This window comes from Phacochoerus africanus, chromosome 3 (assembly GCF_016906955.1).
Source record: "Phacochoerus africanus isolate WHEZ1 chromosome 3, ROS_Pafr_v1, whole genome shotgun sequence".
In the NCBI taxonomy this organism is placed as follows: Eukaryota; Metazoa; Chordata; class Mammalia; order Artiodactyla; family Suidae; genus Phacochoerus; species Phacochoerus africanus.
In genome coordinates, this window is record NC_062546.1 from 158,597,663 (window position 1) to 158,624,762 (window position 27,100).

Below are 27,100 nucleotides of genomic sequence, written 5' to 3' on the forward strand. Positions count from 1 at the left end.
ATTATTCAATATATATATAAGTATATATAAGTGTGTGTGTATATATAATATATACACATATATATCCAAGTACAAAAATCCATGCATCTATGACTAAGCTGTATTACTATCATTTTCTTTTTTTTTTTTTTCTTTTTAGGGCCGTACCCATAGCACATGGAAGTTCCCAGACTAGGGGTCAAATCAGAGCTGCAGCTGCCGGCCTACACCACAGCCACAGCAATGTGAGATCCGAGCCACATCTTCGACCTAACACCACAGCTCATAGAATCGCCAATCCCAACCACTGAGCAAGGGAAGGGCATCCTCATGGGTAGTCAGGTTCATTACTGCTGAACCACAATGGGAACTCCACTATCATTTTCTTAACACTCTTCAATTTAGTATGTTTTAATCAATATAAAAGGAATAGAAGATATTAGAACATGAGATTTCTTTTTTGAGCCAAAGATGTTTTCTGTCTGGTAGATATGTTTGGACTTACTAAACTTTCAGAAGGAATTGTTCTTCAACAGTCCAAAGCAGGGAACACAGCGGAAGCAAGGGTAGAATTCCTCCATTTTTCAGGAGCTCCATCACTACTGTTCAAAAAGATCTCTAATTCAGTCTGAAGCACCATCTGTCTCACAGCCCAAGTTCACTAAGTTTCAGCAACATTCACCCTTTTTAATTCCTGATTTTTCCCAAGCAAATGAGAGGTTTTCCCTTTACCTTATAGCAAATTATACTCAGGCCATAAATGAGGATATGCACTCATTTAAACTGTGAAATGTGATGACTCTTTTTGGCTTAAAACAAAAGCACTACTGGTGTATTAACTATTACCATTATATTTTGGTTGATGATTTCTGAATTTAAATTACTGAGGAATGAGTTTTCTACTGATTTTTTTTTCTAACAGTTTATTTTCTAAAAATATAATACATTCCAGAGCAAAGACATGTTGTTTACTATACCTGGTCAACACTGTCACAGAAAAGATCAAAGACATTCACAACATTCAGTCACTTTTTTTTGGACTGCTGAGTGAGCACATTTGTGTAATGTTAAAGGAATGAGCCAGGCTACATATTGTCACATAAGGTTTACATTATGAGAACAGAATGTTAATAGGAAAAAAAAAAAAAAAGGCACTAAGAAACATGAGAAAACTCCAGATTTCGTTTCCCTTTAAAAGAACGCTTTGATTTCACCTCCACCAAGATAGGACTTCTTTTAATGGTGCATATACTGCATTTTTATCCTTAAGTAATGATTATCTGCCTATGATTCTATTGGTTAAATGGAGAAATCCCAGCATTTAAAATGTGTTTACACTTTGCCAATAGTCCCATCATTTTAAAATGCTTATTTTAATTTAAGCTTCTTATTCTCAATTTTAATATTGTTCTCAATATTAATCTGAACTTTACAAAGAAGGTCACTGGGAAATGTACACCTTATCTCTCATCTCAGTTTACTTTTATCTTTGAATCCCTACTAGGGTGTACTAGGAGAAAGAGGAATAAATTTAAAATTGCATGAAGTCATTTCTAATCCATTGAAACACTTGTTTTCTATGCACGATAGAAATGTATGTCATACCATAGATATATTAACGTTTTAATATAAAAGCAAAGGTAGATGGACCTCAATTTATGTTTTTAAATATTTAGAATTCAATATTTCTCTAACAGATGAAATAAAATTTTAAAAGATGTGTAGAATTAAGATGAGTTTTGTTGTAATTATTTGCATTATTTTTATAACTTTGGATCATTAAAAGTAAGTATACAAACTACAGTATTTAATATATTCTAAAACGCAGCTAATACTTAGCTAAACTAATACTAATAGCTAAGCTGATACTTAGCTTTCTAAATATAAGTAGGCTAGGGATCAACTATTCTTGTTATTCCCAGACAGACTTGTTTCTTCTCTGTCTGGTTGCCACTAAATCTGGAACTTATATTTTTGTGACTTCTCTTTTTATATGTTAAAAATAACAAAAGCACCAGATCCAGAAGCAAGTGTGTGCTCCTGCAGAGAAATCACACAATGAGCCTTTTCACCTCCAGGTCATTGGCCTGAAAGCAGAGCCAGCCTACCAGGTTGTACCTGACAGCAGTTCTAAGATACAAAAATGCAAAGTAAGGAGATGGAATCACATCACATGGTTCAAAAGTTTCCTTGCTAGATATTAAAAATGCCAAGGATTATATTTGTATCTGTTCCCTAACATACTTAGAGACTTTTCAAACCCACCTTGCTTAAAAGGATTTTCTCATTTTATGTTCTGTAGTTCTCACCAACCAAGATTTTTATAGAGCTTCCTTCTTGTATCTTCTGTTATGAACCTAATAAATACACTGTTTACATGTTTTTCAAAACTACAAATGCCACGTCCCCTTCCCTGCTCCCACTGCTGACAGTGGGAGGTGTGTCTTCCCACTGTCCCCATCCCCATGGGAATCACAAGTCCAGAGTAATCCACACTGATATTTTTTGTATTATTTTTGTTTCTAGATATGGAATGTTAATATTTATTAATATAATACCATGGCATATTTCAAAAGCAGTAAATACACCTTTAAGAATTATTAGAGCTTACACAATTAAGTGGTAAGTTACAAAACAAAAATATCAAATATACCTTTGTGAAGGATTGCCTGTGAAACAGTAAAGTTGAATAACTATATCTGTTGAAAGATGTGCTTGCTTTCCTTTTCAAATTAGAGTGACTCACTTCTGTCTTCCATTTATTTATCAATAAATATTTATGTACTAAAATTACATAATTCACAAGATATTGACAATACTTTTATTTCTGTATGTGAGTACATATATACAAGATACTAGCAAAATGGGGAGGAATTCAAAAACATTGATATATTTAGAAATATACATGCTTATAAATATTAAAAAAGTTATTGTTTTATAAAATTATTTCATCCTAAAAATTATTATAGATTTGTTGCTATCTATAACCCCTCTAGGATATGTTTATACGAATATTTTTCGGTCATTAGATATATGCTTTTAGAGGAATTGGCATTGATTGGTAGATGTGACTCAATACTTTTATCTCTTAAGACTTTGAAAACAAAACTCGAGTTGAGCAAAGATATAAATATTAATCACAAATCCCAGAGATTGGGAGCTCTGAGTGTTCCTTTTGCTTTGCAGTAAGCAAAATCTAAATAATAATAACAGTTATTGACTTATTTTAAGAAACAGAACAAGGGCCACGTGTAGTTTGAACTTTTGTCTTTTTCTCTGAATAACTTACTCAGAGGAAAGCATCACCTTTAGTTAACCACTCCATTTGGTGTCTAGTCCAGGGAAAAAAAGGAAATTACTCCATTAGTGGAATGGAGGCCAGAATATGAAAAGAGTCAGAGTTTCAAGATTTTTCAGTAGAGGAGTCCCGTTGTGGTGCAGCAGATCCACAGCATCTCTGCAGCTCCAGGACACAGGTTCGATCCCTGGCCCAGCACAGTGGGTTAAAGGACCTGGCATTTCTGCAGCTGTGTCATAGGTCACAACTGTGGCTTGGATATGATCCCTGGCCCTGGAATTCCACATGCTGCAGACAGCCGATTAAAAGAAAAAGGGAAAAAAATTTTTTTCAGTAACTCTTCTAGAAGGGTGAGGGTATAGTTGCAAATACCTGAGTACTCTCTTGGCATTTCTCTCCTTTCTCTCTGTGACACTGGACTCCAGTTTCTTAGCCCAGACCTGCTCATTCCTTCTGGCAGATCAGAGTCAAAAAAACCTAGCTGAAATTCAATAAGAGGACTTAATGAGTGAAAAGGATGGGGAATTTCAAAACTGAAAAGTCGTAGTACTAATATATAAAGATAATCAGTAATTTTAGTCACTGACCCACATTTGTGTTGAAATGCACATTAAGCCCATAGGGACACTAAAATATATCTGCCTCTAACCTGTGCTGCCCCGTTAAAAGAAATTCAGGAAAGCCTTCTTAGGTATAAATGTGTTAGTATGGCAAATATAATGTATGAGGGTGTATGTATGTATATATTTCCCCCTTGGTTATTAAACGGTGGACGAGTTTTCCTACTATGATAATTTAAAAATATTTCTGTAATAGTAAATTGTAACTGAATATTTGTGTAAACTTCAATAAAGAGATTAGTAAAAGAGGGGATAATTGATGTCGTTTCTAAGGCAAGTCTTGTTTCAATATATGGAATATAATTTACCAAGACACTTTTACTTCCCTTTTCTCACTGTTATACTTGCCAGGAAAAATCCTACTCCTATTGACTGACTGTTCTCTTCTATGCTTAAGTAGCCCATAAACACGCATGGAACAAACACGCATGCACACACAAACTCATATGAATGTGTTGATTAGTCTGCCTTTTTTTTAGATTGCAGTCCTCATCGGGTTAAAATTGCCCAGATATTCAACTGCCTTGTCGCTTCAGTTTGCTCTTCTATTCGAGACTACTCTTTTCTGATCCTTCCTCTCCTCTTCTCTTCTTTAATCCTTAACCCCTTCATTTTCCTCACTTAGAGATAATAACCTGCTTTTTACTTAACTGATAAGATGCATGCAATTAGAAAAGAAATTTCATATTTTCTCACCACTAATTCTACTTCACTACCAAATACTTTTATATGTTCCGAAGACTCAGCCTTTCCTTTAATGTTAACTGCCACTCCTTTTGTCTAAGGATGGTCACTTCATTTGTGGATTTGACCATATCCCTTTAGGCCTGTTAAAGGAATTGGTTCCTGCATTTATTCTTTCTCCTATCTGTGTCATCAGTTTTCTCCTGTTAAAGTTAACTTCGCATCAGCCAAAATACACCTGCAGTTGTACCAGTAAACATCTGTTCCTTGAATTTATCACCCTTAAGACCTGCCTTATTACTTGCTTTCCTTTATAAAATTCCATGAGTTTCTCCACTTCTTGCCTTTATTTCCTCTCTTCATAGTCTCTCATAAACCAAATCCAACGAAGCTATCTTAGCTCCTCCAACCCTGACACTACAATGCAAAAGTCACTGATAATCTCCATGTTGCAAAACTGATAGCCATTTCTCAGACTTCCTTTTTGTAGATATGTCCATATTATTTAATCTTCTCTTAATGAAAACATTCTTCATTTGATTGCTAGAACTGCACAGTTTCTTGGTTTTCATTTGACTTTGTTGGCTGTTTCTTAATTACCTCCCAGCTTAATCTTCTTTTTCTGCCTAATTTATAAAATTAGGCATGCCCATGGGCTCAGTTATCACTTGACTATTTATATCCACTTCCTAGCTGACCTCATCATCTAGAAACTGGTTACTTCACAAATTATATTTCTATTCCAATCCTGCCTGCCAGTTCCAGACCCCATATCTAACCATTTACTCAACTTCTCTTAGACATCTAGTAGATATCTCAAATTAAAATATCCAAAACAGAAGTCTTGAATTCCACTTTCCAAACTTTGCTGTCCCCAAGTCCCCTTCTCAGGACATAATTTACTCGGCTAAAAAGAAAAAAAGAAAATAGTTTTGTCCTTGTGTTCTCTTTCCTTTACTTTCAATATCCATCCATCAATTAGACTGGTCAGCTCTCCATTTGCAATATAGATCAAAAAATATTGGAAAGTGTCTGAGGACATGACATAATGGAAAAAAGTAACCGAAGTTTCAAGAACTTTGTGGCAAAAGTTAAAAGGGGAATCTACAACTCTAATGATTCTCTCTCTTGATGGAGGGAGGATGATAATGGTTCTAATTCTCAAGAATTGGAAAGAACTGGAATTAAACTAAACAAAGGCTGGGAAGCTGTTCCTGTACCTCCAAGATAAGAGAGAAGGTGAAGAGACTAGGCAGAGATTAATGACGGGGAATTTGGATTTCGGCCTTAAAGTGGGTAATCACCATTGCCCAAATGACTAGTGGAGATAGAAAAAAAATGAGGGGATGTGAATGGGCTAACATCAATCATCTCAGTAAAGTAAGAGGCAAAGTTATCTCCTAGCAAATGACTTGACAAGCATATAAAGCATATTTGAAATAGCTGCTATGAGGTATCAAAGGACAAGGAATAAAAGGAACACTGAGTAGCCAGGAGGGCCCAGTCTAGATTCCTCCATTGTGTGGAAGATATAGTTTTCCAATCTTAGATGAGCCTCTGTGTTTTCCTGTACTGAAGGGCAGGGGCTCTGACATCACCCCATAAATGTACCACAAGACTCGCTGTATCCTGGGTGACTGAATAAAGAAGAGGAGCAAGAGAGAGCCAGCCTTGTATACATACATATCATACACACACACACACACTATATATATATATATTATATACATATGATTTATATATCGATGGCAAGTGCAAAGTATTAAAATAGTCATACTCCTTAGGGCTGCTCCAAATCAGTCCTCTGATTATTTCCTTTTATGCCCATTCTTTACCCCCTTTCTCCCTCTTCACTACACTCAGTTGTTTGTATCTTTGTTTGTATTTATTCTTCTAAAATTAGTATTGTACTATTTGTATTTATACTTTTAAAATTAGTATAAGCACTGTTTAATTTGGGGATTTTCTTGGTCACCTTCTTATTGGTTGTAATCAGTATTGTTTCTAAGATCCATTCATGTTGTTATGTGCACATTTAATCATCATTTTCGATCAGTTGTTCTGCATAGCAGTCTCTGATGTACCTCTACCACATTTTGTCTGTTTCTTCTACTGGTGGTAAACAACCAAACTGCCCCAGCTCCTTACCACAAAAAGTATTAACGAGATTTTCCTCAGAAGTCTTTGGGGATCTGTGAGAATTCCTTTGGGATGAATATTCAGGAACAGAGTTTCTGAATTATAGGGTATGTGAACATTAAATTTGCTTAAGCACTATGGATTGGTCTTCAAACGAGCCTTGATATTTATAAATGGTCCCCAATAGTGCTTGAAGGCTACTATGTCCTAGTTTTCCTCAACTCTCCTTGAGTGGTAGCATTACCTGGAAGATTCTTTAAAAATGGTAAAGTCAGGACCCTATATTCTGATTGAAATAGAGTAAATCTTTGACATTTAATAGTTTTTAATCTTCCCAGGTGATTCTAATGAGCATATAAATGTGAGAATGATTGTTGTAACATCATAACATCACTGATACTTGGCATTATACAATTTTCTAACTTTGCCAGTCAAATTAATATAAATAATATGGTTTAAATTTGCATTTCAGTGATTACCGATACGTTTGAGCATATGTTTATATGCTTCTTAGCCTTTTGGGTTCCTCTATAAACTGGTAGTTCTTATGGTTTGTCCATTGAGGGGAGAGTTACTGACTTTTTCAAACTGATTTTTAGTAAAGTCTGTATATTTTAGATATTACCAGATTGAGAGAGACAACATATCTTTTCTCAGAATTGTCATTTGTCTATTACCTCTTTCATGGTTACCTTTTCTGAAATGAAATCTGTAATTGTATAATCAAATTTATTTCTATTTTTGCATATTTTTTCAAGAAATTCTTTTCTTGCTTTAGTTCAAAATGATATTCTTTTTTTTTAAAGGTCACACCTTTGGCATATAGAAGTTCCTGGGCCAGGGGTGGAATCAGAACCGCAGCTACAGGCCTACACCACAGCCATGGCAACACTGGATCCTAACCCCATCTGCAACCTACACTACAGCTTGAGGCAATACTAGATCCTTAACCCACTGAGCGAGGCCAGGGATCCAACATGCATCCTTATGGATACTTCCTCAGGTTCTTAACCCACTGAACCACAACGGGAACTCAAAATGATATTCCTTTTACATTTTCTTATATTTTATAGGTTTTGTTTCTTATTCATAAAGGCATCAATGCATTTGAATCCCAACGTTGTGTAGTGTTAAGGATAAAATGTTTTGTTTTGTTTTTTCCCCTGATTTTTGAATACCACCTGTTAAAGAGCATATCCTTTGATTTGTGAAGTCCACTTAATTATATACTAAGATTCCATCCTTAATCAGAATTAAGATACCATCTTTCAGGAATGTTTATGAACTCTTTATTCCAATCTATTTCTTAAATTTTTTAAAATTTCTTGCAGTGTTACACTGTTTTATGTTTTGTTGTTTTTGTTACACCTGCAGTATACAGAAATTCCCAGGCCAGGGATTGAATCCAAGCCATAGTAGTGACATGCAGTGCATTTTCATAAGTTACTAAATATAGTTGGAAATTTTGATTATACGTATTGTATATATAAATTATTTAGGGAGTAATTGACACTTTTATAACATTATGTTATCAGAGCAAGAAATATATCCATTCGTTTAACTCTTCTTTGTTTATATACAAGTTAAAATACTTTTCTTCATAGAAATATTAAGAATTTTTATATTAACTTCCAGTGTACTTTGTACTTGAATATATCTTCAAGTTAATTCAAGATTTTTTGTTATAAATTTTCAACAGATTTTCCGAGCTAAGATATATTGCAATAAAATACGTTATTTTAGAAGACTTAATTTGTTAATTTACTTTGTAATTAAACAGGCATTTTCTATAGATATGAACTAGATGCTAAGGATATAAAGAGACGAAATTTTTAAAGCCCAAATTCATTTACTTTTCCTGGACATCTTTTTGCACTTTATTTAATGTGAAATGAAAGTACCCCTGAGTGCAAGAGACTGAGACGGCTGGCTCCATTTGAGTAGATATATTCAAAGGAAAATTTGCGAATTATTTCAGTGAAGTAGGTTGACGTTAGTTGTCAGCACTCTTCCTAAAATATGATCAAATGGAGTGTCAAATAAAAGATAATTCCAGATTTAGGTAAAGAAAGACCTTATTTGAAAAGATGACTGCAATAAAGGGAGTGGGTGATGGCAGTAGGGAGAACATGCCAAGCATAAGATCTGTAAGCCTCTCGATAGCTAGGCAGAAGGGGGCTTTTCTCTTAAGAGGAGTGAAAGAGCCTGGAAAGAATGGGATGTGGGAGGGAAGGTAGGATGAGGATGGGGACAGTATACCCGAGAATATTTTACTCCCAGGTCAGCCTCTTCTTAGGCAAGACTGTGAAGGGAGGGTTGAGGCTGCTAGGCTGAGTCTGGGTCAAAGTTCAGGATCCTGGGAGAAGGAGAGAAGCTTAGCTAAAGTTTAGTCAAATCAAAGTAGCAGCTATTTTGTCCAAATTGGTCTGTGGCATAAACAGTTCAGATAATCATTAGTGAAGCAAAGAATGGGAATTTGGAGGGTATAAAGTCTGGCCTTATCTTAGGGAAACAGAGGAGTGCCCTAAATCTAAGTCCTGTGGGGAAGGGTGGTTCTTTGTTGCAAGCCATTTCCAGAACACAAAGGGAGGGGGGGTGGATTTCCTCAACCTTTGTTATTTTCCAGGATCATGGGCTAGGGTAAAGTTCAGTATTGTCTGGATGGTGATGCAGATAAAGAGATTTCTGAGGAGAAATGTTTAGGCAGCTAGATGGCTAAGACAGGCAGAAAGCCCACTGGCAGAAAGCCAGCATATTTAAGATTATCATAGATCCACTCAAGTTAAAAATAGAAAGTTTTGATTGAAGTAGCAGAGGCAGAATGCATTATTAACTGGGGTCAAGCAGTATTGCTTGTAAGCAAGTGCCTCTAGTAGTAACAGTAATGCCGGTAAGGAAAGCATGATTTTCCAGTGGAAGTATTTGGAGGCTCAGTTTTGGAGGATTTGATTTCCTACCCATCAGTGCCCACTCAGTGAAGCCTCTAACACTGTGAGATGCTCTAGATATGAGGTCAAAAGATATGAGAATTCTATCTATCTTAAACAAAACTCTTAAAACAAAACTGTATTAAGTGGTTAAATAGTAAATATATTCATATTTATAGTGACTGATTGTTAGAATTAACATAGAGATAAAAACTGCTTACCATAAGAAACACCAAAAAAAAAAGGGGGCAAAAAAAAAAGCCGATCACATTAAAGCAGGACATTTAAATAAAAAAATCCTTCCAAGTGAAATACGCTAATAAAAACCAGAAAATTCGAAACAAATAAAATATTTTTTGTTGTTGCTTTATCTGTAGAGATCAATCAGCCAAATCTTTTTGTGTGTGTGTGTGCTTTTTAGGGCCACACCTGCAGCATATGGAAGTTCCCAGGCTAGGGCTCGAATTGATAGGGATGGAATAGGAACTACAGCTACCAGCCTATGCCGCAGCCACAGCAACTTAGGATCTGAGCCTTGTCTGTGACCTACCTACACCACAGCTCACAGCAATGCCGGATCCTGGACCCACTGAGTAAGGCTACAGATCAAACCTGCAGCCTCATGGATACTAGTGGAATTCCTTTCCTCTCTGCCACAATGGGAACTCCAATCAACTGAATTTTAAAACATGTATTTTACAAATTCTAGTCTTAAAATACATAAAGTCTTGAGCCCTAGACTATGTAATAGCATTAATTGAGCAATCAAGCAGTTTTATTCTAGTCTTTCAAAGGAATTCAGACAGTTTTGCTAAAGATAATATTACCTCAGTAATTGGATCCCACAAGTTCTCACTCACAGGATATGGATATCAAAGTGTTTGGTGAAATGAGGAAAACAGCAAGTCTAAAAAGATATAGTTCTTTTGTGTTCAATCAGAATAAAAAGGAGAGACAGTATATTGTGATTTAAAAGGGGGGGGTAGATACTGAGAAGGACTTCTACAAAGAACATCAAAATCTAAAGTTCATGGAGTTCCTTTCGTGGCTCAGTGGTTAACAAACCTGACTAGTATCCATGAGGACGTGGGTTTGATCTCTGGCCTTGCTCAGTGGGTTAAGGATCTCACGTTGCCATGAGCTATGGTGTAGGTCGCAGATGAGGTCCTGATCCCATGTTGCTGTGGTCAGTGGTTTCAGCTCTGATTCGACCCCTAGCCTGGGAACCCTAAAAAGCCAAAAATAAAATAAAATAAATTAAAAAAAATAATCTAATGTTCACAATGAAACTAAACCTAGATGCTCAGAGGAGAGTCATAGTCTATTGTAAATAGTGTGTGTTTCAAGATAATTATTTATCTTAGTTTAACTTATTTATTGTTGTGATTGTCACATTTTAGAGAAAGGTAACTGACCTCCCATTAAGAACATAAGATAAGGAGTTCCTACTGTGGAAGGCCTGGTCCTCAGCATCTCTGCAGCACTGGGACACGGATTCGATCCCTGGTGGAGCACAGTGGGTTAAAGGATCCAGCAGTTGCCTCAGCTGTGGTGTAGGTTACAACTGGGACTCAGATCTGATCCCTGGCCCAGAAACTCCATATGCCTGAGGGTAGAGAAAAAGAAAAAGAAAAAGGAAACAAAACAAAACAAAACAAAGATAATGAAGAAAATCCAGGGAGAGAAATAGTTAATTGATCTTTAGATGCAGTTTTCATGAAAAATCTTAGTATCTGATTATTGAAACAGACTGCTACAAGCCTGCCAAAGTTTAGCTCATAATTTTATAGATACTTATGAAGTATATTGGGGTACTTACTCATCATGCCCCTGGGATTGCTCAGACAGTTTGAGATTTGTGCTACATGTCCTTTCTCTCTTTTGGCTGCAGGGGCTCAAAAAGGACCCATGATATATCCTCATTCTGGAGGTGCTGAGTGGTGGCCTCACCTCCAGGCCGATACCCAATCCCTGCTTGGAGCTTTGTGATATCCCAACATTGCCATAATTATGGCCCAGATACTTCCTGCACAATACTTAGAGGGTTTCCAGCTCTGGGAATGACTTTTGAACATGCCTCATTCAAATCATCTTATAGTAGAAAGTGTTATTGTCAAAATAAAGTGGTTCACATTTCAGTAGCTTTCATTGTCAGTAAGGATAGGTTGCGTATGCCTATTTTTACTTTTGATTCATTGTAGCCTTTATTTTGACCTCACCCTTGGCATTGGAAGAAATCCAGACCCTTTATATTTTGTCCCATAGATCTGGTATTTCTATACCTTGTACTCTAAGGTTTTCCCATATAATAAGCCATTCTGAAGAGTTGACCACATTGTCAAGCACCAAAGCTCTTCTTAGACCGTCTCTGCTTCTAGTCAAGGGTGTTGAAGAATAGTCTAGAGCCTCAGGGAGGGCCAGGGCATGGCTCCCAAAAGGTGATTAGCAGTGCGGCCAGGAGTCCCATGCCTGCAGTCAACACACACCACACATGCTCTGCCCTTGGGCCTGAAACCTTCTTTCCTCCTCTCACCTTTAACCTTTGCCCATTTGGGAAGTGACTGGTTACCTACACTCTGAAGCATCCCATTCCATGCTTCATCCTCTCACTTTCAATGGTACCTACCTCTTTTCTAGGGCTCATCATTATCCATGGAGTCCCATACCCATCCTCCCTTACCTCTCAAAGATGGTAAGTTCTTTGAAAGCAGGGACTTTTCTTTACTTATTTTCACTTCTCCACTCTTACAATGCTCATCAAATAATGTGGTCTCCATATTATCTACTAGAAGGGCAAAGGATGTTTTTATAAATGTTAAGAGATACAGGGGGAGTTTCCATCAGGCACAGCGGAAACTAATCCGACTAGGAACCATGAGGTTGTGGGTTCGGTCCCTGCCCTTGCTTAGTGGGTTAAGGATCTGAGGTTGCACTGAGCTGTGGTGTAGGTCACAGACATGGCTCAGATCTGGCCTTGCTGTGGCTGTGGCATAGGCCATCAGCTACAGCTCCGATTTGACCGCTAGCCTGGGAACCTCCATATGCCACAGGTGTGGCCCTAGAAAAACAAAAAAAAAAGAGGAGAGCAAGAGAGAGAGATAGGTTGATTTCATTTAAAAAAAGGAAAATAACGATAGGCATTTATATCCCAAGTTAGGGAATTACAAAAGACACTAATGTTGCTATTTCTCGTAAATTATAAATGTAAAGGCTCTCAAACACATTATCATGTGACTTCCTTTCCTGTGAAATATGTTTGTTTACTGGTTAGTTTTCTTGGCTACCCTTAGATAGTATTGATCTACAAAAGCAAAGATTCCTTTGCAAATTACAGTCCTAAAATACGGTGAAGAAGAGTATTACAAGATGTCTTACAACTGGGAGATTTAAAAAGAGAACCTTTACAATAGAGATGAATTAGATCCAGAAGACTGTCAAAAATGAGCCGAGTTCTCCCAGGAAGATTTTGGAAGTTTTGTTCACCATTGCAAGCAGGGAAGTTCCAATTGTTAGCACCTACTTTAGAGCATTTAGCAACGTGGAGGATTTAATGCAGGATCTAAAATTGTCTGACATTGTCTCAAGATTACCTTCCTAAATTGCATATTCAAAAAGCACAGAAAAAGTTTGAGAATAAAAAAATGCATATTATATGCATTCACAGAAGAAGCAACTTTTTTGACTTTACCTAGTTTACCATCCTACACAGAACTAATGATGAGTTTTCATTATTTTAGCATCATCTCAGATCTCTTAGGGAACAATGGTATTTTAAAGTGACTTATGACATATTAATGTGAATCATGTTTCAATCAGTTTTGAGGGTTTTTTTTTTTTTCTTTTAACCATGACAGAATTCCAGGGAAGTTTGATATTAAATGTACTCATAAGGATAAAATGAAATTCAGAACCAGCTGTTTTTGCAGCTTTTAATATTCCTACCACATAGAGTTTCTTTAGTCATGACAGTATGATTTAATTTTTTAAAATAAATGCTTGGGCAGCAGGTTGCAAAGCAAGAAACTGCCATTCATTAAAAAGCTACTCCAAACTTTTTCTGAGCTAGTTTATAAATATCTGTGAATTTCCTTTGGTAAATAGTTTTCAAATTTGGATGTCCTGGATTTATTTTAAAAAATAATTGTTGGCTTCACATTTCTTTTAAAAGAGGGCCTAAAATTTATAGAGTAAATGAATACCAAGTGGCCTTATGGTATTTTGTCATAAAATTTGGGATTATATAATTCATCTAATGACATCTGCCTTTAATGTTCATAATGTATTTTAAATTTTTTATCTAGAGGTTTAAAATTTCCAATTGACTTTAAAGTTGAAGTGATAATATGATAATAAATTACAAAAAAATTATGAGTTATGAGTTTTTTTCTTGATCACGGTTAAATATTCCATTTATATTTTGACATAGCTATCAAATGAATTTATAAGGTTCCCTAATGATATTTACAGTATGTTATAAATATTTAATATAGGATCTTAATTCTGGGTTCTTAAGAAAGATAAAAGCAAAAATGTAAATAGCGGTGTTTTATAAAGAAATTCAAAATGGCTACCAGAAAAAAAGTCCCTCTTACCTTTCCCCATATATAATTAGATTATCTGTTTCTTCTTGATTAAGCTTTGGTCTTTTTCGTATTTTGTAGATGTTCCCCCTCTGTCTTCTAGTTGGCAATGTTTCAGATTTAAAAACTGCTTCCATCCTAATCTTTTTTCCTCCATACATAATGTCTTTTCTTCTGGCTGTTTTTAAGGTTTTCAATTTGTTCTTGAATTTGAGCAATTTGATTATGATGTGTCATGGTGTTTTTGTTTCTTGTATTTAGTGTTTAAGCTTGTTAAATCTCTGGATTTATATTTTTAATCATTTGGAAAATTCTCAGTCTATATTTCTTCAAATATTTTTCTATCCTTCTTCTATCTCTCCTCTCTTTCAAAGACTATTTGATCACATGAAGTTTTTCCATAATTATGTGATCCTCCTTCTCTCCCTTTGTTTTTGTTTTTGTTTTTTAGGGCCACACCTGTGGCATATGGAGGTTCCCAGGCTAGGGGTCAAATCAGAGCTGTAGCCACCAGCCTACACCAGAGCCACAGCAACATGGGATCCGAGCCACATCTGGGACCTACACCACAGCTCACGGCAACGCCAGATTCCTTAACTCACTGAGCAAGGCCAGGGATCCAACCCGCATCCTCATAGATGCTAGTCAGGTTCATTAACAACTGAGCCACGTAGGGAACTCCCCTTCCTACCTTCTTACTATCCTTCTATCCATCCTGTCTGCTCACAAGACTCTTTTCTGTCTGTATTGCATTTTGGGTAGTTTTTATGTCTGTATCTTCAATTTCATCACTCTTTTCCTTGCAATATCTTATCTGCTATTTGTCCCAGGTAGTGTATATTTTATTTTATACATTATGGTTTTCATACCTAGAAGTTCAATTTAAGTGCTTTTTTGTATCTCCCACATTTCTAATTAATCAGTCCTTTGGGTTCTTGAGTGTAGGGAACCTGTCTGAATGTTCTTGCCAACCACTGCTGTTTCCCATGTCACTTGTCACTCATGGATCAGTTTTGATTAATTTTTCTCATTGTGGATTGTATTTTTCTGCTTCTTTGCACACATTGGATGCAAGATATTGTGCACTTTACCTTGTTGGGTGCTAATTATTTTTACAGTCCTTAAAATCTTTTGGAGCATAGTTTGAGATATAGAGAAGTTACTTGGAAATAGTTTAATTCTTTTGGGTCTTGTTTTTAAAAGTTATTAGGTAGGGCTAAAGCAACATTTAGTCTAGCCTCAATTTTTTCCCGCTGATAAGGAGAAACTCTTCTTAGTAATCTAGTTGAAGTTCTGTAAATTCAGAATTTTCCTTCCTTGCTGTTTGCTCTTTAGTGAGCTACAGACACTGTTCTTTCTAAACTTTGAGGTGGCTCTTTCCTCAGTTTTGGGTAGTTGTCAGTATTCGACTCACTTGTAAGAAGGATTTTCTGCAGGTATGTTTAGCGCTCTCTGTGAAGCTAACTCCTCTCCAGTGCTCTGGATTACAAAATAGGCATCTTCACTTCACCACATTATCAGCCATACTTCCAAAATTCAAGGAGATTGCTTAGATTGGACTGAATTCCACCTCCCTGGACCAGTGCCTGGAAACTTTCTCCATGCATTAAGCTAGGGAAATCATAGGGCTTACCTTATTTGTAATCACTGTCCATTGTTGCCTGACGTCTAATGTCTTAATGGTCTTTGTTTTATTCATTTTTGTCTCATTTTTAGGTGTTTCAGATGGTTAAGATAAATATAGCCTCTGTTACTTTCTCTTGTTCAGAATCAAAGTGTCTGTATAACTGAATGTAATATATGGAAAGTTGGTAACATAAATTTTTTTTTTTTTTTTTTTAGGGCTGCACTCGTGGCATGTGGAGGTTCCTAAGCTAGGGGTCCAATCACAGCTACAGCTGCCGGCCTATACCACAGCCACAGCAACGCAGGATCCGAGCTGCGTCTGTGACCTACACCACTGCTCATGGCAATGCCAGATCCTTAATCCACTGAGTAACGCCAGGGATCAAACCCACAATCTCATGGTTCCTAGTTGGATTCATTTCCACTGGGCCATGATGGGAACTCCATAAATTTCTAAAAAAAAAAAAAAAAGAAAATAAAAGAATAGAGCTCCCGTCGTGGCTCAGTGGTTAATGAACCCGGTTAACATCCATAAAGACGTGGGTTTGATCCCTGGCCTCTCTCAGTGGGTTAAGGATCTGGCATTGCCTTGAGCTGTGGTGTAGGTCGCAGATGCAGCTTGGATCCCGCATTGCTGTGGCTCTGGTGTAGGCCAGCTGTGATAGCTCCGATTGGACCCCTAGCCTGGGACCCTCCATTTGCCACAGGTGCAGCCTTAAAAAGACCAAAAAAAAAAAAAAAAAAAAGATAAATTTCTGAGGAAGGTTTGAGCTATTCATTGAATGATAAGTGCCTCTTGTATTATATACATTGGGGAAATCAGTGTAAGTTCTCATACCATATAACACTATTAATCCTGAAGACTTTTATATTTTAAAAACAGGGTTATAAAAATATAGCACACATAAGTATACCTAGAGACACATAGTATTTGGTATTCAATCCTGGAGAGTATAAAGTTAAATGAGTTTTGTCATACATAACTGATGGCCTTGCTGAATTGTTATAATCCCTTTGTGTTTAATTAAAAAAAAAAAAGAAAAAGAAAACCTAAATAGTAATACTTCAGACCTTATGATCTTCACTCTGGGATGCTATTAAAGGTAATTTTATGTGAATTATTTCTATATATTTGCTGAAATTTAAAAATAACAATTTTTTAATGGTAAGGAAATTATGTGTCCATGTGTATACAGCCACTGAAACAATGTTTATGAAAAGTTTATCCTAAAGGAAAGATTTATGTTATATTGTAAATGGAAGTAAAATATGTTTATGTAGAACTTAATTTCTTAATTTATTAACATGTTAAATTGATAATAATATATAACTTATCATCTCAACTGTATAGTGCATGAAAACATTAATACTTTAAACAAGTATAAGTATATTAAATACTGACTTGGTGTAATGCACTGTATTATATATACGTTATAGTGTTAACATACATGACATATGGAGTTTCTGTCGTGGCTCAGTGGGTTGGATCCCTGGCCTCGCTCAGTGTGTTAAGGATCTGGCATTGCCATATGAGCTGTGGTGTAGTTCTGAGACCAACTCAGCAGGTGAGGGCCGAAGAATGGGTGCTGTGAAACTTAAGGAAAAAGTTAACATAAAACAAGACACAGAGACATTTACTTTAATTAAAGGTGGAAACCAGGGGACTCAAGGTCTCAGGGACCAAGAGTTCTGCCTCAAGAAACCATGCTGCTTTTACAATGCTCTTTAGGATTAAGTCAAGTGAAGAGGGGGCTATAGATGCAGGATACAGGTCTTTTTTTATTACTTTAAAAGTTCTTTTATTATTTTAAAAGTCACATAGCTGGTAGATGTTTAAGTTTTTATTGTGACCTTTAGGCATTTAACAATCATTAGCATTTGAGGAAGCTTGGCCTTAGCTATCTATGCATAGCATCTAGAGAATCATCACTGTGCTGCAAATGGCATGCCTATCTGCAGCGACCTCGCCAGGTTTGCACCTTGGTTCTCTTTGCTAATGCATATTCTGCTAATGACCACTCATAAACCACTTGGGGCCATGAGGTTCCTCTTTCTCTTATTCTCTTATTCTTATCATGCTGTGCAAGCAGCGTGCCAATCTGCACAGGTCCTGCATGCCTAGACCAATGCATTATGTCCACATTCAGCTGACCCTATGAATAACTTATGCCTTTAGGTCTTTGTTCTTAAGCTTAAGTCATTTACCAGCACTGCGACTGTTTTTCAAGCAGGAGGATGGGTAAAGGAAAAAGAGGAGAGCTAGAGAGAAAGCCTCCATCTTCTTAGAGAATACATAGGTAAACAGAATGTCAGCAGAAATATGAATGGTAAAGACCATTCTGATATGGTTTTAGAAAAGTAGAACATGTTTCTGAACAAGGGAAAAAAGGTGATCCTTGTTACAGAGTCACCAAAAATTCGGCCGAATTGTATTTGTGTTCCAGTGTTTTGTGGAGGGTAGAGCTTGGCATCAATGAAATTGGATATTAAGCTGAGGGGATTTCTAAGCCAAATATTGAAGGAATGGCTTTGTTTCTTCTAAGTGATTATGCTAAAATGCCAGAAGGAAATGAATTTGTTAAGCAAAAATAATCTGATCCATGTAGCAGAGAACACCAAGAGCCCAGCCAACCAGCCCTTTGAGGAGATTAGTATCCATGTGAACCACAGACCTAATCAGCTCTTCTGGCAGAAACACTGCCAGTTTCAACTGAAGGAGTTGCAGATGGGATGAAATGAAGAAAAGCTATTGGATTTCTTAGAGCCTATAGGACAAGATCATAGAGCTATTTGGCTTGAATGTGCACTATTCTTCAAGACTAGGGATAAATGATCTTGAAGGTGATTCAGAGATCATCAAGCCTCCTTCCTTGGTTTAAGGGAGAAGGAGGTGTACCATGCATTGCCTTGGTACAGGATCAAGCTTAGCCTGATGGGGGGCATGACCTCCACTTTTCATAATCGAAAGACTTCAGTTTTTCCACCACTGCTGTTAATGATAACCCAAAACTTTACCACACTTCTTACCAACAAGATCGGGGAAAAGTTAATCTAATTTCTTCCTAAATTTGCAGGTAAAAATAATTCGTGATAGATGCAGAATATGAAAAAAAGAAAAAAGAAAAGAAAATTAAGGGACTGGAGGGATTTGATATATTCAGTATACTCATTTGATATACTGTGGTTTTTTGCCTGTTTTTTAGGGCTACATTTGCAGCAGGTATATCGAATTTCTCAGGCTAGGTGTCGAATCAGTGCTATAGCTGCCAGCCTATGCCACAGCCATAGCAATGCCAGATCTGAGCTGCATCTGCAACCTGCACCACAGCTCACAGCAATGCCAGATCCTTAACTCACTAAGCAAGGCCAGTGATCGAACCCGAATCCTCATGGATCCTAATTGAGTTGGTTACCACTGAGCCACAGCAGAAACTCCCTGATATGTTGTTCTTATCGGCTATGCCACTCATAGTATTTAGTACTTTTGTTTATTCTTATCCAGTGTCCTTGAGGACATTTCAGAATACTATTTGTAAATGTTTAAAAAATTTAATAAGACTTCATGATTAAAAGGCATTTGGTCAACATTCCTTTATTTATGCTTTACTATTTTCTTATTTTTATAGGATATAGAGTGTGATTGAACTGAACATCTATTTGGCTGATCCTCATCATGAACCGTGCTTTTAGCCGGAAGAAAGGTAAGTGTGCCCATTTGAAGGACCTGGGAGTCAATTCAATATTACTGTTAAAACGGAGCAGAGATGTTGAACATCAGCTTTTCCTATTATCAAACTATGTGGCTCCAGAATGAAGTTAGAGTAGAGTAACCCAAACTTGTAAACATTGCTAATTAATCTTTTTTGGTTATCATCCCAATGAAGGTGTAGAATTGTTTAGTGTATTTAGTTCAGAAAACATTTATGATAATACGTTATTTGGCTATATGATTCTGTGGTGTGAAATTACAAAAAATAAAGTGATTTGACTTAGGAAGTTAGTCCTAACTTCACTTTTCATAACCATTATACTAAATTCCCTGGGTTTACATAGGTTACAGTGATTTAAATCCACTCATATGTGTATATTTCACTTTTATTGAATAATGTGGGAAGATTAATATTAGGTGAATTGATAGCAATGAGGCCAAAGTAAATTTGTTATTAATTTTACTGTAGGAGTTTAAAATAAATTTAAATATACCATAGTTATCAGTACAGGAATGGACACAGCTGTTATTTTTTTTATAAAGTGATTTTTATTTTTTCCATTAGCTTTTTTTTTTTTTTTAAAGGGCAGGAAAACGTGACATTTGATAATATATTTCATGATATACTCATAGGAAAGATAGGAAAATTTGATAGTTTTCTGTAGTTCAGTGAAGTTAAAATAATGTATCCTTGTCATTCTGGAAAGAGTTCTCTAGTGATGGGCACCAGGCTGTCTCCTGTTTAACATGCTCTCACTGACCTGGGAGAGAATACTTAGACAATGCTGCTCAAGTTCTTTGGTAATTGAAAGTAGGAAGAGATGGCTGATGTGGTAGGTATGTGGGGAGGAAATGACCAGTTTGGCCATATTCCATACGACAAACTGAATAAGATACTGTAAATTGCCAAACATGGGTCTAAAAACGCTAATGCTTCTATACTGTTTATATATTGTTATTATTGGGAAGATGCACCCAATTTCTGCAGGTAAAAGCATGGCTGAAAAATAAAAGTCCTCAGTGTGATTATCAAGGGTTCTAGTTCATTTTCTAATAGATAAATAATGAACCTTCTTGAACCAAGAAATAGATTGTCTGTACTACTCCATGCCATCAGGCACAGTGTGTTCTTGCTTTAAAGGATCAATTGATACATTACAACATGCCTGGTTATAAAGGATGACTTCAGGACTTTCAGCCATGTAATAGGAAGCATAGCTGAGAACTCTTGGTGTTTTTCCTTGCAATGTTTGAAGACCTTTGAATGTTTGAATGCGGTTATTTGGTTATGGGGCTAAGTTTAACAAAGGGAAAATAAGTGTAAATTATAAGGTCATTGATTAAATGTAGGGAAAAATTTCCAACAAAGTTGTACTAAAATATAATGGAATTATTCAAAGTACTAACTTTTTTCGTTACTGAAAAGAGAAGTGTTCAAACATTTGGATGTGGTACAGAGGATCAACGTATTCAGTAGGGATTTAGGTAAAGTGAAGAACTTTTAGGCACTTTTCAACCCTGGGAAGCTAGGAATTTATTATTTTACTTATTTTTTGTGAGTAAGAGGAAAGCAAAATGACATTTACTGTAGTCTCTAGCTTGCTTCCAAGATTTTTGTGATTTTTTAATCACACTATCTTGTTTTTTAAAAACACTTCTAGACCCTCCCTCTTTTTTTTCCTTACAATTCCTTTTCCCATGGTTTTAAAGTAGAAACTTTACATTTCTAATTTACTATTTATTTGAAGGGGATTTGGAGTGTTTTTTAATTACTATCCCAAGAGCCGGATAGTAAGATGAGTAACTAGCAGTTAAATATTTGTTTCACTCGAAGGCAGTGGGACTAGAACCATGAAGAAAATTAGAATGATTTATAGAGAATCAAGAAGCAGAAGCACCTGTTATTTCCTGCTTTGCTGCGTTCTCTTTTTTCTTTTGACGTCTCTTATTATTTCTGTCAAGTGATTATATGTCTTTATCAGGAAATTATTGATGAACATTTTACTCCAGTTCAGTTAGAACTTGATGCCAGAAGTTCTACTTTAAGTCCACCAGTCACTTTGGACTCTCATGTAGTACAGCTGTTAAAATAAAAATTCTTGGAGTCTGTGCTCCTAGGTTCAACCAATCGCACTCTTTAGTTGAATTTTAATCTGAGATGCAAAACTGAAATTTTATGAGGGAGTTTATATAATTTGGCCATTGAGAACTATAATTATAGCCCTAGAGGATATATAACTCATCTTTCCAATAACTAGCATCATCATACACCGTACTGTTCTCTAAACAAAGCAAGATGCTCTTCTATCATTAAAAACTTATCTCTTATTTATTGATATCCAATTTACTCGATTATCATGTGTAAACTTACTAAAAGTTGCTTCATCCTGTGCCTCAGAAACCTAAGGAAAAGAGATCGTTATGTTAAACCTAAATATGATTTTTTTCTCTTTTTATTAAATCTCTCAATTAGTAATTTGCCTGGTATTCTTTGACTGAATTGGCCAGATACTTCACTGATTTTAATTGTAAATGCTTTAATGGTTATTAGAGTTGCTCATAGGTTCTGAAAAAAGACCAAATGTACTAGAATTGCATCATTTGGGACTATTTTGAAGAGCTCTGTAAAAATTACTTAGCTCCATAATCATAGATTAAACCTTAATGAATGTATTTGTTTTATAGCTTCTTTCTCTATGTTAGCTTTCTTTTTGATTTTTAAAAATCCTATAGTCTGTATTACATCAAAATGAATCATTTAGTCAAAAAAGTGTAAAATATAGCAAGTGAATAGATGTGATTAAATAATTAAGCTAATTACACTTTAGGTTCTTCAGCTTATCAGTTGACGTACTGATGAGTAGCTATAACCATAGTGCAAAGCACTTAAAATTCAATAACATTTAAATATTATTTCCTTTTTATGAAAATTTTACTCAAATATATCCATTAATCCAACAATATTTAGTTTTAAATTTAATATATATATTTATTTATTTATTTATTTTATTTTTTTGTCTTTTTGACTTTTTTTCTAAGCCGCTACCGCAGCATATGGAGATTCCCAGGTTAAGGGTCTAATTGGAGCTCTAGCCACTGGCCTGCACCAGACCCACAGCAATGTGGGATCCAAGCCGTGTCTGTGACCCACAACACAGCTCACAGCAATGCTGGGTCCTTAACCCACTGAGGAAGGTCAGGGATTGAACCCGAAACCTCATGGTTCCTAGTTAGATTCGTTAACCACTGAGCCATGACGGCAACTCCAGTTTTAAACTTAATATAGTCAGAAAAGGCACTTTCACTCTCTTAAGCTCTGGTGACAAGAATAATGGTGTTTACTGCATCTTTCTAGATGAGCTCTTAATCTAAATACGTTTTGAACACCTAGATTTACTGACCCAGTAGTCAGAGTGGTTTGACATCTGACTGATATTTTGAAATGTTGGCATTTCCTTTCATGTGAATGTTCACTATTGAATTAGTGATTACAGTTTAATTTCAAGAAAAGGAACACATTCTAGAGTGTCAGTGTTCCTATTTCTGCACCAGTTCCATTATCTAATATCTTCTGTGGGCCAAGAACCACTATTTGTACCCTCTCTTCAAGGTCAGACACATCTGTATGAGTTAACATAGAGTTTTGTCCTATCATTTTTTTTCTTTTGCCAAAGTATACATTAAAATGACATGAAGGGAAGTTCCCTTGCGGCACAGCAGGTTAAGGATCCAGTGCTGTTGCATCTGTGGCACAGGCTGCAGCAATGGCGTGGGTTTGTTCCCTGGACCAGGAACTTCCACATGCTGCAGGTACGACAAAAAAAATCTTGATGCTAAGGAGTAGTAATAATCATAACTAAAGAGCGGGTTATAAGACTAATAACCTGTAATTCATGAAAGTATAATGTAAAAGAAGAAAGATAACACATTAATCATTTACTTAATTGACATAATTACTTATGGCCTAACTGATGTTACTTTTTAATATTCTTTAAAAATTGAGTTGTTTTATTATTTGAAAACTTTTAAAAGGAAAAGACTTTTATATCAAGGAAAAATTCCTGTAATGCTTTCTGGTTACATTGTTCTTATATCTGACTAGTTATGCTTTGTCTATTTGGCAAAAGAATCTCAGAATGAGAAATGCTTCCACTCATATCAGACTCCTTACAAATGCTAATGCATGAATATGACACCCTTAGAACCTGTGATTCAATTTGACACTGTGTATTCTTCATTGCAGACAAAACATGGATGCATACACCTGAAGCTTTATCAAAACATTACATTCCCTATAATGCAAAGGTAAAATAATTCATCTGATATCACCAAATTTTATTTTGTTATAATATTATTGCTGATTTGTGGCTGATCTTAGAAAGATCGCTCATGCATTGGAATTGCTTGGTATATGGTTCCTGAAAAAACGTTTCATGAATAAAATAATTTTGTAGTATATAATACAAGAAGATATTTTTTTCCAAAGAAGTATTCTTTATTGAAAAATACTGTCCTTTATCATTTCTGTTTAAGTCATGCATGTATTTTCTTCCAATGATTTTAGCTATGATTTTTAGTATCATGGCCTATAGGAAATAAAACAATCAACAAATTAGTTTCCTTTAGAAATACTTCATGTTGCATTACATAGACGAATGTAAATACAAATGTGGAAATGAGCTACAGTTTTAGTGAATGTAATTATCACCCAAAAAAGGAGAGAAAAACTGTTAAGAAAATGCAGAAAAAGATGCTTTTTTAATGAATCTTTTGTTCAGATTGCTGCATTTTAGTAGAAAATGGAAACAGTTCTATGTCTTCAAAGCTCTGTGTCTTCAAAGATTTGATTCATTGTTGTTATTGGAAAAGTAGACAAATCAATGAATGCAATTTACAAGAGTCTTTAGGAGTGCCCATCATGGCTCAGCAGAAATGAATCTGACTGGCATCCATGAGGACACAGGTTCTATCCCTGGCCTCACCCGGTGAGTTAAGGGTCCAGTGTTGCCTCGAGCTGTGATGTAGGTCACAGATGGGGCTCAGATCCCGCGTTACTGTTGCCATGGCTAGGCCAGCAGCTGTAGCTCCAGTTTCGACCTCTAGCCTGGGAACCTCCATATGCTGCAGGTGTGGCCCTAAAAAAAAAAAAAAAGGAGTCTTTAAAGAAAGGTATTATTTTATAATTAATGATCACAAAACTTGAAATTGATTTTAGAAAAATCTGTTTAAATTTGGGAGAGACAGAAGTGAATTAAGGAAATGGGTTTGGGAATAAGAATAAGAGAGTGGGCTAGACTTAAGCAACTGACCTTCAGAAATGGCATGGGGAAAAATAGAAATGATAAAAATTATTTACTTATTTGTTTATTTTCTTTTTCAGCTGCCTCAAGGCATATGGAGTTCCCCAGCCAGGGATCAGATCCAAGCCTCGGCAACCTATGCCCCAGCTGTGGCAACACTGGATCCTTAACCCACTGTGCCAGGCTAGGAATTGAACCTGTGTCCCAGTGCTGCAGAGACACAGCTGATACTTTTGCCCCCCAGTGGGAACTCTGATAAACTTATTTTTATAAGAGAGCAGTGGACTGGTATACTCTACACTGAGATGTAAGGAGGTTACTTATGAGATATTATTTCAGGAAACTTTTTCTAAAGATTTATTGAACTGAGAATCAATAGTGTTTAATAAAGAACCTCTACAGTGCTGGTCTGAGTCTGAATCAGCAGGAAGTAGCATTTAAAAAACCATGTAGAAGTCCTTCCAGAGGGTTGCTCAGCAGTGAGCTTTTTAGAGTGCAGCAACTATTTGTCTTCTTACTGACTTTGCAACAAAGAAAATGCTAAAAAATGTTTTCTGTGTGAAACTAACATACTTGAAACCACTACAATGCTTATAAGTTTCCCTGTAAACTTACCATGAGGATTGATTGCCATGATTTAGTTTTTGCCTTAAAAGTTTACTTAACTGAATGAGAAAAGATGAGTTAATATTATCCATCTTTCCAGATATTCCTCATATTAGCTCTATGACATCTTCATAGAAAAAATTTCATCTAGAAAACCACAATTATTTTAAAGCACATACTTCATTTTTTAAAATCTAATCAGTCGACATAGAATTATATCCATAAGTGAAAATGATTGAAGTGCCTCATTTTGAAATACTGGTTTATAAAGGGTTGAAAAATTATATTGTAATTAGGACTATCTTTAAATCTTTGGGTTAATGTGACAATGGAGATCTGCTTGTCTACATGGAAAAGTTGCCCTTGCTAATTCACAGGTCCATAACAACTGTAAGACATCCCACACAAAGTAGAAGGCACATCTTCCAGACAGGAGTCAGTCAAATGTAGAAGAGCAGGTTGGTTTCCTTCATTCTCATGTGACTTTCTGAGTGATATCACGTGTACCAAGAAGTGTTAAAAATATTTGAAGGACACTTTTTTTTTTCTGAATTCCTTTCTTTGTGGCACTTTAAAAGTTGATTGTTTAGTTGTTATTCTTGAAAAATTTCTCTACCTCTTGTTAGAATACCTATACCACTTGAAAGCCAAATTCATGTCCACAGGAAGTATCTTGGAACAACAGAAAAAAAATACAGACTCTAGAACTAGATTGCCTTGGATTACATCCTGACTCCAATACTTAATAGCTGTGTGTTTTGGGGCAATTTATTTAACCTTTCTGTGTCTATGGTTATTTGCAAATAGGGGTGATAGTGATTTATCATTAGAGTTGTTATAAACATAAAGATGTTACACGATGTGTTAGGATAGTATCTGGAATAAAATAACCACTCATAAATGTTAGCAATTATTAATTTATCTTTTTATTTTTCACGGACTTACCGAGTGCCTATCTCACCATAGATATTCACTAGATATGTGTTTGATGAATTAATGCATAATAACATTTCCAAAGTAACTACAAAATAGTTATATTTCGTTGAGCCCAGGGTATGCGAGGAACTGTGCTGGTATGTTTCTATATGATTTAATATTTCCGTGAACCAGTACAGTGATTATTAATGTTATTACCACTTTACATAAAACTAAAGCTGAAAGATTACTTTGCCTATTGTCACAAAACAAGTAATGCAGAGCCAGACTAAAAAACTGAAGTCTATCTGACTTCAAAGATTTGCTTCTTTTTAGGTATATAATAACACTTGATTATTGATTCATTAAATGACTGTTATGTCTAAGGCACTACTGCTAACACTTAATTGAACATTGGTGGGGCTTCAGACACACGGGTTGTATAATCTTATGGAACTTTTTATCATAAGGAAATATCTTACACAAATAACTAACATAAAAGGCAGATCTTATTCTTTGCCATTCAAGTGGCACTTAATAGAAAACTACAAGAGAATGGTGAGTCACTCCTGTTTTATGAAACTGGGAGTGAGATAGGGTTTCTGAGAGTCAAAACAAGAGTGGATTGACTATTTTAAGCTGAGGAATCTGGAAGAGGAGGAGCTCTGTCAGTTAGGTCTAAGGTACAAACTGAAAATGAGAAGAGTTGGGTTGGGC

The 27,100-nt window shown here is 35.9% G+C and overlaps 1 protein-coding gene across 8 annotated transcripts in view; it reads left to right on the plus strand.

The window, feature by feature from the left end:
* Positions 1–27,100, plus strand: part of GULP1 (GULP PTB domain containing engulfment adaptor 1) — a 260,159-nt gene that overhangs the window by 146,650 nt on the left and 86,409 nt on the right. For 5 of the 8 annotated variants that reach the window (XM_047773038.1, XM_047773043.1, XM_047773040.1 and 2 more), the window contains 2 exons: positions 19,480–19,554; positions 23,806–23,867. In XM_047773038.1, the coding sequence (XP_047628994.1) occupies positions 19,527–19,554; positions 23,806–23,867 (90 nt within the window). In that variant the 5' untranslated portion in view covers positions 19,480–19,526. Of the gene's footprint in view, positions 1–19,479; positions 19,555–23,805; positions 23,868–27,100 lie in introns of those variants that run through there. The other 3 variants (XM_047773044.1, XM_047773041.1, XM_047773045.1) reach the window with 1 other exon arrangement.